This window comes from Myxocyprinus asiaticus, chromosome 32, assembly GCF_019703515.2.
Source record: "Myxocyprinus asiaticus isolate MX2 ecotype Aquarium Trade chromosome 32, UBuf_Myxa_2, whole genome shotgun sequence".
In the NCBI taxonomy this organism is placed as follows: Eukaryota; Metazoa; Chordata; class Actinopteri; order Cypriniformes; family Catostomidae; genus Myxocyprinus; species Myxocyprinus asiaticus.
This window is the reverse complement of record NC_059375.1, coordinates 23,628,956-23,647,507: the sequence shown is the minus strand read 5'-3', so window position 1 is coordinate 23,647,507 and position 18,552 is coordinate 23,628,956. Positions and strand designations below refer to the sequence as shown.

The 18,552-nt window shown below is 41.9% G+C and overlaps 1 protein-coding gene across 6 annotated transcripts in view; it reads right to left on the bottom strand.

Annotated features, from left to right (window-relative positions):
* LOC127422752 (actin-binding LIM protein 2-like) overlaps positions 1–18,552 on the bottom strand; it is a 94,266-nt gene that overhangs the window by 24,270 nt on the left and 51,444 nt on the right. For 3 of the 6 annotated variants that reach the window (XM_051666463.1, XM_051666462.1, XM_051666464.1), the window contains exons 7-14: positions 17,230–17,317; positions 11,094–11,152; positions 10,693–10,743; positions 9,821–9,898; positions 7,473–7,616; positions 7,046–7,078; positions 6,577–6,694; positions 5,361–5,594 (exon numbers count right to left, since the gene is read on the bottom strand). In XM_051666463.1, the coding sequence (XP_051522423.1) occupies positions 5,361–5,594; positions 6,577–6,694; positions 7,046–7,078; positions 7,473–7,616; positions 9,821–9,898; positions 10,693–10,743; positions 11,094–11,152; positions 17,230–17,317 (805 nt within the window). The remainder of the gene's footprint in view (positions 1–5,360; positions 5,595–6,576; positions 6,695–7,045; positions 7,079–7,472; positions 7,617–9,820; positions 9,899–10,692; positions 10,744–11,093; positions 11,153–17,229; positions 17,318–18,552) is intronic. The other 3 variants (XM_051666466.1, XM_051666465.1, XM_051666467.1) reach the window with 3 other exon arrangements.

Here is an 18,552-nt window from a genome sequence, read left to right as displayed (position 1 = left end):
TGCACCGGTGGAGTACAGAGAACGCCCCTGGGCATTCTATTTTCCCTTCTAAAAGAGTGGCACTGATGGAGAGCATCTTTTTAAAGATGCCTTTCCGTTTGTATTTAATTCCTGGTTGCGGTCGTTACCTCTCCGCTTCTGACGACCACGATCGCTGTCTTATGTGCTTGGGTGCTGCCCATGTGGAGACAGCATTCGTGGACTGGTCATGTCCTCACTCCACATGACCATGGCAATGTTGCGGTCGTGGCTTTCTTTCGTCAGAGGGAAAGCCACCCCAGCAGCTCCCCAACTCGGTCCTTCTACCTACGGGTATGAGGCCATGTCGGTTAGCACTGGGGGCGATTTGGGGACCCCAGTGGGAGCCGCTCCGCTGGGTAACCCCCCATGGACCTCCTATTCCCCAGCATGCTCATTCGCCCCGGTCATGTTCTGGGATGAGACCGCCGGCTTGTCTCAGGGCGAGTTTGCGGTCTCATTCAGGGCTCGCGAAGAGGATGAGCTCTCGTTCGCAGCATCGGAGAGCGGGCTCATCCAGTCTGATGCTGAGGACTCGGCTGGGCTCCCACCTTCGGGTGCGGTAGCCCAGTTGCAGGCCGACATGTAGCTGGCGGCCATGCTTGCCCGGGCGACTGCGAGTGTCGGGCTGGAGTGGAACCCTCCACTCCCCCCTGAAACCTCGCGGCTTGACGATTGGTTCCTGGGCTCAGAGCGCTGCTCACGGCCGCGTCCCTACCCGGTCCCATTCTTCCCGGAGGTGCATGAGGAGCTTACGAGGTCGCGGCGGGCACCTTTCACTGCCCGGACCCAGTCTCTCAGCTCCTCCGTTCTCACTACCCTCGATGGTGGGGCTGCCAGGGGGTACTCGGCAATTCCCCAGGTGAATAAAGTGGTTGCGGTGCACCTGTGCCCGCAAAACACCACCACCTGGCGGAACTGCCCGAGACTCCCATCCAGGGCCTGTAGGTTTACGTCATCTCTGGCAACTAAGGCCTACGGTGCTGCTGGACAGGCCGCCTCCGCCCTGCACGCCATGGCTCTCCTGAAAGTGCACCAAGCCAAGGCGCTTGATGCAGGAGCTGCTTTCAGCGACCGATCTCGCTCTCTGGGCTACGAAGGTCACGGCGCGGACTCTCGGGCAGGCAATGTCCACCCTCGTGGTCCAGGAATGTCACCCGCAGGAAGCGGATGCCCCCCGTCTCACGGCCCGCCATCAAGAGCCTGAGGAAGGCTTCGAAGCGCCCGAGATGGGTGACCCAGGAACGTGGAGACCCGCTGCATTGGAAGTGGTAAGCAGACAACTCCATCCCCCAGTGGAGGGCCGGGAGGAGAATCTTTGATTTCCTTTTCTTTTGATTTCGCCACCCACATCGGTACCCACATTGTCAAGAAAAGTGCGGTTTCCACATTCCCTGGGTCACACATCTGGACGACCGCCGGACACCACACCTTTACAACAGGCATGGTGCTCCGGAGGTGGGCCCTCCCGCCCCTGCGTGCCCAGCTGTGGCACAAACACACCCATGCCAGGGCGGTTTTGACAGACTACAAGAACGATTTCTCTCCTCCCCCATCCCTGACCGGTCCTATGGTGGGTATCTGGAGCCAGGTAAGTGCTTCGATGTCTCCAGACTCAGCACGGCCACGAGTTCGGGGCTCTTGGGCCTGCGAGTACTGAACCGGGCCTTGCACAGACTCCCGTTCAAGATGCTGACGCAGAAACACATTTTAGCAAGCGTTTGGCATCAAGATTGGTTCGCGGCGGTAGACCTGAAGGACATGTACTTCCACATCTCGGTTTTACCTCAACACAGGCCCTTCCTGTGGTTTGCCTTCAAGGGCAGTGCGTACCAGTACAAGGTCCTCCCCTTCGGTCTGTCCCTGTCGCCTTGCGTCTTCATGAAAGTCGCAGAGGCAGCCCTTGCCCCGCTAAGGGAAGTGGGCATCCGCATCCTCAACTATCTCGACGACTGGCTAATCCTAGCTCACTCTCGGGATTTGTTGTGTGTGCACAGTGACCTGGTGCTCAGGCACCTCAGCCGACTGGGGCTTTGGGTCAACTGGGAAAAGAGCAAGCTCACTCCAGTTCAGAGCATCTCTTTTCTCGGGTTGGAGTTAGACTCAGTCTCGATGATGGCGTGCCTCACGAGCGAGCGTGCGCAGTCGGTGCTGAACTGCCTGAAGTCGTTCAGGTGGAGAACTGTGGTCCCACTGAAGCAATTTCAGAGGCTCCTGGGGCATATGGCATCCTCGGCAGCAGTCACGCCACTCGGGCTGATGCATATGAGACCGCTTCAGCACTGGCTTCAGACCTCACTGCCCGCTCTGGTATGCCCTGACCGAGGCTCCCCTCAGCACAGACGCACTGGCACACAGCTGGCCCCAGGGGCTATGCAAGTATGTGTTCCCCGAATGAGCCTACTTGCACAGACCCTGTGCAAGGTCAGGGAGGACAAGGAGCAGTTCGTCCTTGTAGCACCCTATTGGCCCACCCAGACTTGGTTTTCGGACCTCACACTCCTTGCGAATTCCCCTAAGGAAAGACCTTCTTTCTTTTCTGGCACCCGTGACCAGACCTCTGGAATCTCCACGTCTGGCCATTGGACTGGATGCGGAAGACCTAAGTGGCCTACCACCCACGGTGGTAGACACAATCACTCAGGCTAGGGCTCCCTCTACAAGGTGCCTGTATGCCTTGAAGTGGCATCTGTTCACTAAGTGGTGTTCTTCCCGAGGCGAAGACCCCCAGAGATGCGCAGTCGAGTCGGTGCTTTCCTTCCTGCAGGAGAGGCTGGAGGGGTGGCTGTCCCCCTCCACCTTGAAGGCGTATGTGGCTGCTATAGTGGCGCACCACAACGCAGTTGATGGTAAGTCTCTCGGGAAGCACAACCTGATCATCAGGTTCCTTAGAGGCACGAGGAGGCTGAGCCCTCCTAGACCGTGCCTCATTCCCTCATGGGATCTCTCTGCGGGCCCACAGGGGTTTGAGCCTCTGGAGTCAGTTGAGTTAAAGGCACTCTCTTTGAAGACTGCCCTTCTGACAGTGCTCACATCCATCAAGAGGGTAGGGGACCTGCAGGCATTCTCTGTCAGTGACATGTGCCTGGAGTTTGGTCTGGAATACTCTCACGTGGTCCTGAGACCCCGACCGGGCTATGTGCCTAAGGTTCCCACGACCCCGTTTCGGGATCAGGTGGTGAACCTGCAAGCGCTGCCCCAGGAGGAGGCAGACGCAGCCTTGTCGTTGCTGTGTCCGGTCTGTGCTTTGCACATCTATTCGGAGCATCTAAAGCACACAGAGATTTAGACGCCCTGAGCAGCTCTTTGTCTGCTTTGGAGGACAGCAAAAAGGGAGCACAGTCTCCAAACAAGAGGATCGCCCACTGGGTCATTGACGCCATCGCCTTGGCAAATCACGCCCAGGACGTGCCGCCCCCCTTGGGGCTACGAGCATACCCTACCAGGAGTGTGGCGGCCTCCTGGGCCCTGAACAATGGTGCCTCTTTAGCAGACATCTGTAGAGCAGTGGGCTGGGCAACACCCATTACCTTCGTGAGATTCTACAATCTTCGGGTTGAGCCGGTTTCGTCCTGTGTATTGTCAGGTATGAACAGGTAAGTGTGCGGGACAACTGGCCAGGTGTACCACTTGCGCACAGCACCTTCCCCCTCCTGGAGGGGGAGACGTGCACTTTTACCCCCCCAGCCGTGTTCACGAGACTGTGGACCCTGGATGTCCTTCCTCCTTAGCCCAGTGTCAGGCAAGTTTGCGGAGAAACTCGATGCCGGCCCAGTACGTGTGCTAGTAGGCCCTGTACTGGAGTAGGTACTCCACATGCGCTGGTTGCCTGTCTGTAACCCCGTGTGATGTATCTTCCGCGAGATTGTTTCCCCGTTGGTAAACCGTGTCTTCCTTGGGCAGAGTTCCCTCTGCCACCGGTCGCTGTGTTTGAAGAGCTCTGTCCCCTCTGGGTAGGACCTACCACTGGGACTTCTCCACATGCGACACTGCCGACAAAACTCGGTAAGTCCATGTGATGTATTTCCACACATTACCTCCCCTTCGGGCAGGGTGTGGTCTCCGTGGTGTCTTCCCCTTAGCAGTGACACCCCCCAACGCAGACACTTATGGCCCCCAGTTGATCGATTTGCACTCTTTTTTGGGGAGAAAAAAGAAGAGGCCACGGCTGGGGTAGCCTTTTTGGGCAGTCAACTTGTCCCCGAGGTGCAGGGGAATGTACGACGCTCATAGGAGCGTTGAGGGAGGTTACGTGACGGCCAGGTGCACTGGCTACGAGGCACGCAATGGTCTGCCTGTCTCGCACTGCCAGTCCACGTAACACAGTTCAGCTAGTCGTGACGTTTCGTATAGGGACCCCTAGTGCCACTACATCAACACAACGTCGAGTGAGTGACAGATAGGGAATGTCCTGGTTACTTTCGTAACCTCCGTTCCCTGATGGAGGGACAATTCTTTTGTTACTCTTTGATGATTTCTCATTTCAAAAACACACGAAACACTGATGTCAATTTAAAATGCTTATTTAAAGCAATCAAACTATAGCTGCCTTTGACTAATTATTAGGACAAAAGGTGTCCCAACTGTAAGTCCATCATGACACGGTACATGACTTGAATGAATGTAATATTAACTGAGACAAATTCATCTGAACAATTAAACAGCAGAGAACTTTTATTCTGTCTCACAGCACTGAGGAAGATTGGCAGGTTGACCAATTGGCAGGTTGGTCAATCAGAAGAACCTGACAAACAACAGAAGAAAGGGGCGTTTCAGGTCCACCCATATGTGCAAATCAAATATTCAAGCCATATATTAGTGAAATCAAATAATCAAAACGCACAGTGTCCCGTGGCTATTTTTCCAATTTTCTATTTTTAACCTGAGAATTAAATCGAAATTATTTGTTTTTTAATATTGGTTTTGTAAACGAATAATGAAATAAGCCATTTTTTGTTTTTCCGATTTTGAATTCCTAATTGAATATGAAATTAATGAATGATTCGAATGATTTAAAAAAAATAAAAAAAATAATGCAAAACATTTTCAAAGTTTGTACATTTTCTCAATTCACCAGCCATCGGCAGGTGTTGCAAAAAGTTAATTTAGGAACCTGCAACAACAGGATCCTCATGCAATTGTGACATTAGTTGTGTTATAACATACTCATTGCAAAAAATTTTAAATTCTTCATAATGTCACAGGGAAGTCAATCAAATAGCCAATCTTTCACCTATCAAATATTCTATCCACACACTTCAGTGCATTGCATTAAAGTTCACACAAGTGCAGCATGTGATGGATTGTTTCTAAGCAAAGGTCTGCAGGCAGAGCTGTGCTACCTCTGAAGTAGGGGATGTAGTTGTGATGTTGAAGCATGGCCAGGGTGGTAGGGTTGAGTGGCAGGGCCACACCACTGTTCCCTGACTGTGGAGTGTTTCGACCACTGCTGCTGTACAAAAGTAGTGGGGAGGACCCTCTGGTAATACCATGGGTGCTATTCCTACCCAAAGTTGGTACAGTCAACATGTTGGAACAGTCTGGATGGGTGGTATATTTGATGCTCAGGTATTGCTCTGAGCAAGAGATCCCAACCAGACAGGGAAGAATGGAAGTAATATGAGATCAGCAACTATGCTAAAAAACACATTTTTTTTTTTTTAAATTAAAGTACTTTGATCAGAAAATCATTGTAGAGCTGCTGTAAAAATGGTCATTTGAAACAGTCTGTATCAAATCAGGTTTTTGTGTTTCATTATGTAATTTTAGAATGCAACATTTTGTGTGAGTGTAGAACAGTGGTTCTCAACTGGTTTTGCTTCAGGACCCATATTTTACTTTGGACTCAACACAGTACCCAGTGTAACCCATACTTAATACATTCTTTTTTGTTAATGGTTTTCAAGGATGAGGGCATGTAATGCATCCTTCCCATGTTGGCATCTACTTAATTTTACTACACTGTAAAAAGTGGTAACCTGCAGTTGTTACCTTTAGGAGCTATTTCTACCTGATCTGAGCCTTGAAATTAGTTTTGTTAGTGTAACCTAATGTATTCAGGTTGATTCAGTGTTGTTAAATAATATTTCTTGATATTGACTTGAATTAAACCAGTTAATTTACATGTTACCACATAAAGCACATTTTGTAGGTTAACTTTTTTCAGTATAGCATCTATCTAGTGACAAATGAATTTGCACCAAAATACTGTAGAATTTGATGGGATGTCCAGCATTTAACATCAACAACAAAAGAAAGGGGAGTGTTTTCTTCTTTTTGAAAGTTTGAAAAGCCTATTTATTTGGCTACCCTACCTGTGTATGAATATATGGTTAGTTGTATTACATTATTTGCATTTAGCCTTGATTATTCCATGCTGTCCACAACTCTATTAGAATAGTTGAGAACCACTGGTATAGAGGGCAAAACAATAAATGTTTAAAGATCCACCCAGTTTACTGAAAAGACTTAGAGATAATTTCACAATTACTCTGCAAGTAAAGAATTAACTTGTGTTCCTAACTGAGTGGCCATGTGAGCATTTAAGTGGAGGGATACCTGGTCTGCTGTAGGTTTGTGGTGAGCGGGAAGGGGTACAACGGCCATAACCCCCTAAAGAGCTGTTGGAGCTGGGGCTGGAGGGCCTCCACTGGCGGGGAGACTTTTCCCCATCTCCCTACAAACAAGGAGGCAGCATTTCAGTCTGAGATTGCAAGCAAATAACTTGAGACAATAAATGAAGTTAAATGGTGATCAGTATGGTACTAGGGCACACAGGAGGAGACTATCGGCCTGGAAAAGATACATGGACACGACTAGTCCAATAAGCAGTCTTATATCTCTTAAATGCTAACAGACTGATCATTGAGTGATTATAGAACACATTTTTCGAACTAACTGAAGATGATTGAAAACATAAGACACAATGCTGCTCATGTAATCAAACCACAACAACCGATCACAAAACTGGAAAAGAACATGAGGAAACAACAATAGGGCATGGTTCTTCATGTAAACTCTACTGTACCTCAGTTGGAGTAGGTGTAAGTTGCTGGGGTGACTGTAAACAAAGAAAGCAAATGAGTAAGATGGTCTGGAGTGCCGTGCTAAATATGTTCATGAAAAAACAATGGAGTTTTCTTCCAAAGTTGCTCTGCATCACTGAAACTACTGTAATCTTCAATGGGTTAGTAAAACTATGCTTTTTGGCCAAGCCTTGCTGGAGTCATGCTAGATGATGATGATTAGAGATAAAAGATGCTTAGATTTGAAAATGACATGGTTGTAGTAACACATAAGTACACACATGCTCAAGGTGTTGTATTATGCTATCTTTTTTGCTTTATTCTTTCAGGTCACCTGTAAAGAGTAAGAACTGTAAGAGAGAAACACCAAATCAAAGACATATGTAAGTTACTTCCACTTATACTGTATGTGAGGGTGTGTGTTTGTACCTCTCCAAAAGTTTTGTCCTCCACAGGGTAGCTCACATAAGGGGAGTATGAGAGCATGTCAGGCCTGTCAATATTGTAGATTGCTTTGATTTTAGGAAGAGCGGCCAGATCCTTGTAGTCCAGATGTTCATCACCCAGTTTTGCCTTTAGATAAAGTGGTCAAACAGGCAGACATCAGAAAGAATGGAATAAAAGTGTTCTCCATGCACATGTTACCTTGTGTTTTGCTGCCTACTGGTGGCAAACTCATAAAAATGAAAGTAGTAATAAGATATATTATATAGCAGTGGTTCTCAGCTAGTGAGTAGCGACCCAAAGTGTAATGCATGTCTGTTGTGGGCAAACAAAATTGCATTTTATTATTTGCATTTAGCTAATAACATAGCAAATTAATAGGCTTATAAACATTTAAAAGGGAAGAGAAAGCATTTTTTTTTTTTTTTGGTATTGACATCAAAGGCCATGCTTCCAGCCACTACGGTATTTTGGAGCAAATGCACCTGTCATTTGCTAGGAGCTAGCCAAATTAGGCAAAAAAGGCCAACATGGACAGGCTGTGTAACATCTTTGAAAACCATATGCAAAACTACATTTCAGTCATGACAATTCTCAGAATGATTTAGCATGTTAATGTGGGCATGTCATATTGATAGGATTTCAGCTTGGCAGACTAGATCTGCTTAGCTGCTGCTGCAGAGCAAGTATGAAGACTTGCTACTATTAGAACATGCACAGACATACTGGGGCAGATTCACTAAACAGCTGCACCACTTTTGCACTTGGTATTTCAGCGTAAATACCTGCATCTTATTCACTAACCACCCGCAATCACGTTTAGCGGGTGCAATCAGCGCTGACATTGCACTGCGTCTTCAATATTTAAATGAAGTCATTGTCATTCTTTTCCGTGCAAACACGGCTCCTTTCTATGTAAATTAGGCTCGTTAAAGATTGCGCAATTTACATCACGCTATTACACCAAATGGAAATAGGTGGTAAAATAAATTTTATTTTAAAGAGATGCTTGAACATTTTCAACAGATCATTTCAGCAGTAATTAATCAAATAATCATCAAATGGTGTTGAAGAGCGTTATAACCTGGCATATATCCAGATGCGCATGCCGTTAAGTGCACATTCTGCATGTTTACGAGATGATCCAGGTGATCAAAGCGATGCTGTTCAGTCCCGGCAGGGTGGGTTAAATACAGTGGTCTGTGGCATCCTCGACTATATTGCACTCAGAATCGGACTGCGAGATCAGAATTGCACGTGCAAATTGCGTTCAGCAGCGATTTTGTGGCCGCATTTGCGCCGTTGCATTATCAGCATAATTAATTTAGTGAATCGGGGGCTAAACGAGCACAGTTAGCACATGTAAAAAACAGCGCTTTTAGCGGGCGCAATTCATTCTTGGTCAATCTGCCCCACTGTGCTTAGCATGTGGCCATGCTGCTGCTGCACAATTAGACATGCATACAATCACCATTTAACAGATCTAGACCAGTGCAGCTGGGGAGGAGGAGGGTTTCAGGAAGAAAAAAAAAAACATTTGCAGATTGCTTCAGTGAAACTGAGCAATTTAAATGTTAAACAAAGAGAGGGTACTCTAAGTTAATTGGCTAACTGATTACATGTCAAAGGACCTATCAGTTTACACCATGCGAGCTGATTGGCTTAACAAATCACGTGTGAGCGAGCCGATTGGCTAACAGATTACAAGTTCAAAGAACCTGACTGAACTTCAAGTCATTAAATACATGTTCACATGCAATAAGGCAAACATGATTTGTACGGGGAATAAATTGGTTTGGGGAGCATGAAACCACTAAAATTCGATACATTTAGAACATTTAGAAACCAAGCACTTAAACTACAGCGACAGCATAAAACTAAAAAGTTTCAGTTTTCAGTAATGTCCTAATAATTTGCATAATGAGCCTACACAGTTCAAGGTAATATTAATCAATTTCAATATTAGATTTTAAAGCACATGTTGTTTAATTTGTAATGTTTAATTCTGTATGATAAATACTTTTGTTGGGTTGCCACTTGATGTCTAATTTAAATCAAAACCAGCTGAGAGCCACTGCTTTATAGGGGGCCTCAAAATGACCTAAAATGATTTAGAGTAAGGTTTATTAAAATTATTTTATTAAAAACAGCAAAGAAATCAAGATTATAATGTAAACTGACATTATATTTCTCACTCTGGTGAAAATGCACAGCTAAGCACTCCTTTCTGAGGGAGAGGAGGGCCTGTGAATGTTGTCTTGGTTAGCCTTGGAGTCAAAAGGTTTGAGAACCACAGCTTTACAATTTGGAATAATTTTCAGATATGCACTTACATAGATAACTCTGCTAGGGGAGCCTGATGCACTGGAGGCAGGAGCAGAGGTGATGCTCTCAGAAGAGGTTCTGGTCACCTGAAAACAAAAATAAAGTGAGGAAAACAACTAAAAAGACACTAAATCCTAAGAGTACAACAAACAAAAAGAAAAACATTGTAAAGTTCTAGTTAATTTTTTTCCAAGTGAATTCAAGTGACTATCAATCATGTTATGCAATAAGCCTGTGAGCAGGCCCACACAGAATCTGCACCTGAAGAACTCCACAGAAAGAACCAGATTTCTACAGATTTTAAACACACATCATTCTCAAAGTTCTACATACACAAAAATGTCTGCAGTTTCCATCTGGGCCCAGCCATGAGTGAATATAGAACCATTTAAATGTGGCTTTTACTATGGGCTGGATGTAACAATAGTTAATTAATAAGTCTTCAAATTGGTTATGAAGTATACAGTAAATCAGAAAACACTGCATGTTGTAGGACAGAAGGTGGATTACTTGAAGTTACTTGTCATAAAGGGAAAAAAAAGTCACTTTAAAAACAGCAACAAACATCAAGCAATCAAAACATCAGAAAGTCTAGAGTTGAGAAACTTCTTGCAATATTATGAAAGATTGGCCAATTCATTAGTAATGCATTTATGGCTTATCAGTGTTTCTTTATACTTGTGGACTAGTCATAATCAGTCCACAGCCTCTGTAACTATTGTTTGACTCCTGATTACTTAATCAGGATTAGGTGGGTGTGTCGGAAGCCTGTCGGTGGCCTGGCAGGCCCAGTTTGGACCTCAAATGAGCATTGTATTTAAGCTGAAAGCAGGTTGGGAGGTAAGCCCATGCAGAGGATGAGGGGCCGCATATCACAAACCTGCTCAGGTACATTTGAATGGAGATCACTGAGCTGAATCCGCACCTGTTTCTGCAGGGAAAGGGTTATTACAGTGAACGGCTACCACATACTGCATTTTACTTTAGTTGAAGGTTGGCATCTAGCTTGGTATTTCAGAGCATGTCAGGCATCTAAATCAGTAACATGCACTCACTGTCATTTGACAACAGTGTTGTGTCAATTTAAAATGCCTTTGTGTAAATAAGGATAAGCTATTATTAAATTCAACAGCTGTGCCGACTGTCATTCTTAGGGGCTGTCACTGATTCTAGTTGCTATGAAAAATATTAATTCTTTATAGATTTTGGGCTTTAAAGACATCTGTGCTTCAGAGTCTCAATAGTACTCCAGTCCCAATCTTCAAGTTTGTTTATTTTTACCTTACTCTTTTCCTCCATACGTGCTGCATGTCTGCATGGAGGATGCCAGATGGAAGAACCTGTGAAAAGAAATATGAAAATAACTCAACATATATTTAAACATCCTCAGTCCAATCGTTTATCTCACATTTCCCTGCATTTTCTATGTAGTTTATTAAAATGAGCTAACACTAACACAATTGTTGAACTTAATTTGCATTGCATGCAATCAATTTAACTTTAATAAATGGAAGTTTACTTAATCCATTGGCATTGGGACTACATGAATAATTTTTATTGGTCATAACCAGATGAACGGAAATACAGGTCCAGACGGACACAGACACGTTGTAAAGTGATTTGAGCATAATATTTTTAATTTAACATCACTGATCTATAAAGCTGTACTCTACTGACTAACTAATTTACTCTGTTGCATGCCAGAAAAAAAAAGAAAAAAAAACTATTAATAGCAAATGTCTGGTAGAAAGCCAAAAATTATAAAATGTGTGTTATATTGTAGTAATATTCTTTATACTGTGTTAATGCAGTGTGACACCATCTGATACACTGCGTGGTGGTGCACGTGTAGGCGACCTAAATTAAACGTGCTGTAAGCGATTTGTTTTTGGAATGGTATGCAGAAAATGTCACACTCCCTGAAAGATATCACAGAAATAAGTGTCCTGAGATATCTCACCACACAATGTGTCCGTGGGCCGTGGTCTTTGACGCTTTTGCCTATCAATCATTTTGTGCATTCTCATAGTGTTTTAGTTAAAGTGGATCATTGACGTAGGGCTGAACGATTACCTGAAATAAAATCGAAATCGTGATTTGACCCAGTGTGATTTTCAAACCGTGAGGTCTGCGATTTAATTAAATAAACAAACAGTCTCAATGCGCTGCCCGCTGTGCTGCGCCTATGTGCACAGCTGTTTTGTCTGTAGTGTGTAGTGCTTTCTTAAATACGTAAACTGGATCATTGCATTACACATGTGGTTTCAGAGAGGTTCTGTGCTCCATACACACAATCTCTATCTATCTGGTGCCCTTAGTGACAGATGTGCTCTGAGTTCAGTTAGGTGTGCTAACGTGCACTGAGTGCATTATTTAAAGCACCCCAGATTTACTTTAATTGCACATTTGCGTAATTTCACATACCTCTATGTTTGGCCACTACAATTTACTACAAACATTTAAAATAACCCAATGAGAGTGGGTTTTTGTTGACAGCAAGGCAGATGAGAGCATTTCACTGCATTAAAAGGCTGTTGCCAACTCAACTATTTTTCATGCGAAGTTGCCAAAGGCTCACTGAAATGTCACTAAAAGTAGCTAAATCACGTGATGACGACATTTATTATGTAAGACGTCAAATTTACATAAATAAATGAACTGGAGTAAAGAGCTACATCAATTCTTTAAAGGTGTAGAACCATTATTATTTTTTTTTTTATTGAACTAATGATTTAACAATTAGTATTTAACTACTAATCATTTAGCTATCACTAACTGAACTTGTCAAAAATTCAGACAGTGGCGGATTTCTGTTTATTAATTAATTTTTTTTATTTATTTTGTTTTTGTAATGAAACTGCATTATTGAACAATGACAAAGACCAAAATTATCCTAGCAATAGCAACCAGGCGGCGGTGTAGTGTTGGGGATGTTTTTTTTATTATTGATTTTTAAACATGGATCTATATGCCTTATAATGCCTCATGTGGAGTTGTTTTGGAGATAATATATAATATATCCTTTTTTTCTTTACATATCTTTTGTGTGATGCTGAACCATCAGTGTATATTACTTGTGCCAGTGTTACTGTGTCACAATGACTTTTTGAAAGTGACTCCTCATCTGTTCATATCTCTTATCTCTATACTTTATAATAGATCAGGGGTTCATATCCATTATCTCTCTCTTTCTCTCTCTCATCCTGCTAGATAATTTCTCAATGCTCTTCTATCACTATAGGCTGACTTTTCTTTTCTAAACGGAGAGCATGCACGTGAACTGAAGTTGAGATTGTCGCAACAAATACCAACAACATGTAAGCTCGTCAGTCATTCGATTTATAGAACATCCGTATGTACATAAATCCAACTCTTGATGGCATGCAGGTCAGTCATATTACTTGAAACCCAGGGGGGGCGCTAGAACACAGAGAAAAATTAGACATTTTTCATGATAGAGCTGATGTTTTTTTGTGTCGCCTGATGTGGAAGAATGTCGCTAAAGCACACTTGTACAAAAGTTGCTAAAATTGTCGCTAGTCGTTAGATGGCTCTTTTACTCGCTAAGGGGGTCAAAAAGTCACTAAATCTAGCGACAAAGTCGCTAAGTTGGCAACACTGCTTCAAACAACATAAACTTCCGTCCTTTCAGTTTTCAAAATAAAAGCTTCCACCGAAATAAAGGCTTGAGGGTTTACCAGTGTTATGGATCAACTAGGGATCGTGTTAACTGGGGATGCATTTTCAGCAGATTCGTTCAATGTGAATTGTCAAGGAGCCAAGAAAAGGAGTTTTGCACATCATAAAAAATGTTGGTATCATTATTAACAAGTGTTATATGATTGAAGTCTGTTCCAATTAATTTGAAACAGTTTAAGAATGTTTTTAACACGGTTTCACAGGGTAACGTGGTTGCCCATATTTAACGTGGGGCATTGGTTTGAATGGGAACTGGCGATTACATTTGTCAGAGGAGTAAATTGCATGTGGAAGTCTTTTATTTTTAAACACTAAAGCATCATAGGCTCATATGTGTCAACAATAGGCCTATACTCTTTTTTTGGCGGGGGGGATTTTTCCCCTTTTTTTCCCAATTTGGAATGGCCAATTCCCAATGCGCTTTTAAGTCCTCATGGTCGCGTAGTGATTCGCCTCGATCCGGGTGGCGGAGGATGAATCCCAGTTGCCTCCGGGTCTGAGACCATCAACCCGCACATCTTATCACGTGGCTTGTTGAGCACATTGCCACGGAGACATAGCGTGTGTGGAGGCTTTATGCCATCCACCACGGCATCCGCGCTCAACTCACCATGCGCCCCACCGAGAACGATCCACATTACGGCGACCACGAGGAGGTTACCCCATGTGACTCTACCCTCCCTAGCAACTGGGCCAATCTGGTTGCTTAGGAGACCTGGCTGGAGTCACTCAGCATGCCCTGGGATACGAACTAGCGAGCTAGCGAACTCCAGGGGTGGTAGTCAGCGTCTTTTACCACTGAGCTACCCAGGCCTCAATAGGCCTATACTCTTAAATAAAAAAAAATAAAAAATTGCTTGATAAAGTTAATAAAACAATTATTACTGTTCATGTAGAAGGTCTGCTGGTCTAGGGGTAGTGTGTTTGCTAACCATGCATACAGAACTGGGTTCAATTTATTGTGAGTGTCTGCATTTTTATTTAAATTGTTATAATAGCATCTTTTACTTTTCAAAGGCTCTGTGCATGACAGTGTCGTATGTTTATGACTACCAATGACACTGTCAAAAGATGATCTTTCAGAACAGTGCAATATTTTTGGTGGAGAGCAAGTACAAAGGCCAAATTGACCAATGGGTAAGAATAAATGGTAGAGATGGGCGGATCGAACCTAAAGTATCGATACTTCCGATACTGATGTTGTATCAAAAATATCGATCCTCACACAAAGATATTGATTCTAACATTTTTTTTTAAACTAGGGATATTATTATTTGGATACCATGAACATATATCCTAAGCTTCAAAGTGAAATAAAAAGGATTAGGCTATATTAGCAAATACTTGTGCAGGATGGGAACTATTTCTTCTTCTGCTCATCTTAACATGCATAAATGCTGAAAGACACAAGCAGACAAGCACTTGCGCCATCACAATACTCGCTCAAAGAGGGAGCAATGCCATGTTGAGGTAATGAATGAAAAACAGAGAAACAGCTTCTGGAGTAAATTCACACTAAATAAAAACATATCTAAAGGTGACATTTATTATAATGTGTTTGTGTGACTTTTGTTACAAGTTTATTTAAATTAAAAGTTGTTAGAACTTTGATAATGTTCTGTAATTGCTGTTAACAAATAATAATATTAATAATAATAATAAACTCAAATTAACCATGGTTTCACTTATGTAATATTGTAGTAACCATGACTGTAATAACCATGGCTGTAGTAACCAACCAGTTTTTTGTCGAAAACCATGGTTTTACTACATTAATATTGTAGTAGTAACCATGGTTAATTTTGTGGTAACTATGGTTTAACTAAATACCATGGTTACGCTATGGCTACTGTAGTAAAACCATGGTTCATTTTTGTAAGGGTAAACAAAGCAGAAGTCCAATAATTTTTGGTTTAGGCTTATAAATGCAAAAAAAAAATAATGACTTGAATTATGACTAAAACAACATTTTAAATTACCCATTTTATCCCAAGAAATTGGAAAAAAAAAATTTCATCGAGGTATCGGTATTGACGATATTGGACTTGATATTATTAGTATCGGATCAAAAAGAAAATAAGTGGTATCGCCCATCCCTAATAAATGGGCCTCTGAGAAAGCATGAGAAAGTTCTTCAGAAACATAATTTTTATTTTATTTTGATTAAGCAAAATCTTAAGATTTTCAATTGTTTGACAATGTTAAAATCCTGTAAACTTTAGAAAATGTAATTCACATTGCACTTAAAATGTGTCAAGTTCATTAGAACAGACATCGATGAAAAAATCATACCAACATTTTTTATAATGTGCAAAACGTCTTTTCATTGCTCCTTGACAATTCACATTCAATGAATCTGCTGAAAAGGCAAGTAAAATTATTCACGTGCATGTGCACATCCCCAGTTAACATGATCCCCAGTTGATCCATAACACCGGGACTGCATAGTAAGTTAAGAAATTATTAAAGAAATAAATTACTATTAAATAATAATAATAAATTATTTTAGTAATAATGATAATTATTATTGTACAATAATATATTTCTATTACAATTTCTTAACATTATTATTATTGCAATAATATAAAATTCAAGTTGACCTGGTTTAAAAAAAAATAAAGATGAAAAATGATTGTGATGCTTTTTTTTTTTTTTTATTTTATTTTTTTAGAGAACTAAAGTGTGAACACCCTTTCTAGAACAGTATTTCCAGTTGGTAATAAAGCATGGGCAAAACATGGTTTAATTTTGGTTAAAAGGAATCACAAATGTTTTTATTTTTATATTTATCATATCGCAGTTCAAATCGCAATTGCAATTTTTTTTTTCAAAATAATCGCAATTAGATTTTTTGTCCAAATTGTTCAGCCCTACATTGAGGCTTAAAGCTATATTCAGATTCATAATAGTTATCAGTTGAGGGCACCATTTTGCTACTGTTGTGTTTGACAACCTTGGGAACACACACTAATTCTGCTCTTCTGCTCAGTGTTGGTCTCAACGGTGTCTACAGCACCTTTAAAATCCCAGTATACAAATACATATACAAATATAACTAAATAACTAAATGAATCAAATTCATTCAACAAGACTAAAACAAATCTGAAACGAATTATTTTTGTTAAAAAGCATGGAAAAGTTGTCCTCAAACTAATTAAGCTAGTTGAACAGGGTTTTTTGTTTTATGAGTGTGGAGAGTTAGCACGCTTATATAAACTCTTATTCATAAACACAATCATTCATCACTTGAATGAGTCAGCATCTTTCATTTTATTGTCAGTCAGATTGAGAAAAGGCTTCTAACTGATTCTATTTCCTAAAACCAGCGCCTTGCCTACATCTGACCGTAAATCTCCTCTGACAGACTGCAGAGCTGTTAGTCTCTGTGGTAAATCACTGTGTAGAGTCTACAGTGAGGCTGTAGTATTTCTGCCACTAAGGTGGTACACAAGAGAAAGAATAAAACCACATTCAACCTATGATGCCAAATACACATTTTCTTTCTAATTTCAGACACACTGACTATGGAATGTATTCGGGTCTTGCATGTGACTGAAGTGAGCTGTATAACACCATACAATTGCCCATTCCCCTATTATTAAAATACAAAAAACAACCTGTGAACCTATACATGCATGCTCAGTAAATAAAACTAGATTCAGCATTAAAATAAATCAAACTCTTTATCTCCATGTACATTTGATGAAATTGAACTAACCTTGCAGGTACATTTCCTCCCCCTCCCCAAACATCTGCTCACAACGTGCACATCTGGCACATGTGGGATGATAGTGTTTCTCTCCGGCCTGCAAAAGATAAACACAGCTCTGATTATAAAAGCAGTTACTAATGTGCACACATCAGTCATTCAAATTCATTGTTTTTGTCCAAAATGTAACTCTACCTCTATATAATGGTTCCTAATGACCCGAATGACTATGGGGGAGGGTAACTGGATAACCAACAAATTTGTCTCTATCAGCATGCCTCTGATAATGTCATTAACTGGTCTATTCCATAAATAATTCAACATGTCTAGGGGACACCGTCTGCAGTAGCTCTGCTTGAACAGTAGAGGGACCAAGGACAGAGGCACTGGTGATGCAATGCTGCCATATTTTACTTCTAATGAGAAGTGGTGATGGCCACATCAGCTTCATTTGAAAGCTTTGCAAGAACACTATGTCGAAAATCAGAATGGCTTTGTGTATTGTTTGAGTGGGCTAGAGGGGTGAAATCATGAAAACTGTCAGAAATGTCTGGAATATAATAGAATATATTCTTAATTTATGAATTTTACAAATGTCAGGGTCATCTATCTATCTATCTATCTATCTATATATATATATAGACCTCCGAGAGGTAAAAGGCTTGAAGACGTATGCAGAAGTTGCTCATTTTCTTCTCGATAGGTGGGTAACATAAATTTTGCTATGTTTCACAGAACCCATATATGCTATTGTTGTGATGTTAGATTTAGTAGCAGGAGAGTTGTGAGTGTCTGGAGCTGGTGTGCGTGAAACCGTGCATGAATTTGGGGGTGGAGCTTCCAAAGGAGCACTGAAGAGAGGAGTGTGTTTGTATTGGCAGTTGAGTTCGAATATCAACAGTGTATCTCATGAACCGCTGAGTGCACCTTTAAGTACAGTTGAAGTCAGAAGTTTACATACACCTTAGCCAAATACATTTAAACTCAGTTTTTCACAATTCCTGCCATTTAATCGTAGAAAACATCCCCTGTCTTAGGTCAGTTAGAATCACTACTTTATTTTAAGAATGTGAAATGTCAGAATAATAGTAGAGAGAATTATTTATTTCAGATTTTATTTCTTTCATCACATTCCCACTGGGTCAGTTTACATACAATGTGTTAGTATTTGGTAGCATTGCTTTTCAATTGTTTAACTTGGGTCAAACATTTTGGGTAGCCTTCCACAAGCTTCTCACAATAAGTTTCTGGAATTTTGGCCCATTCCTCCACACAGAACTGGTGTAACTGAGTCAGGTTTGTAGGACATGCTTTTTCGCACATGCTTTTTCA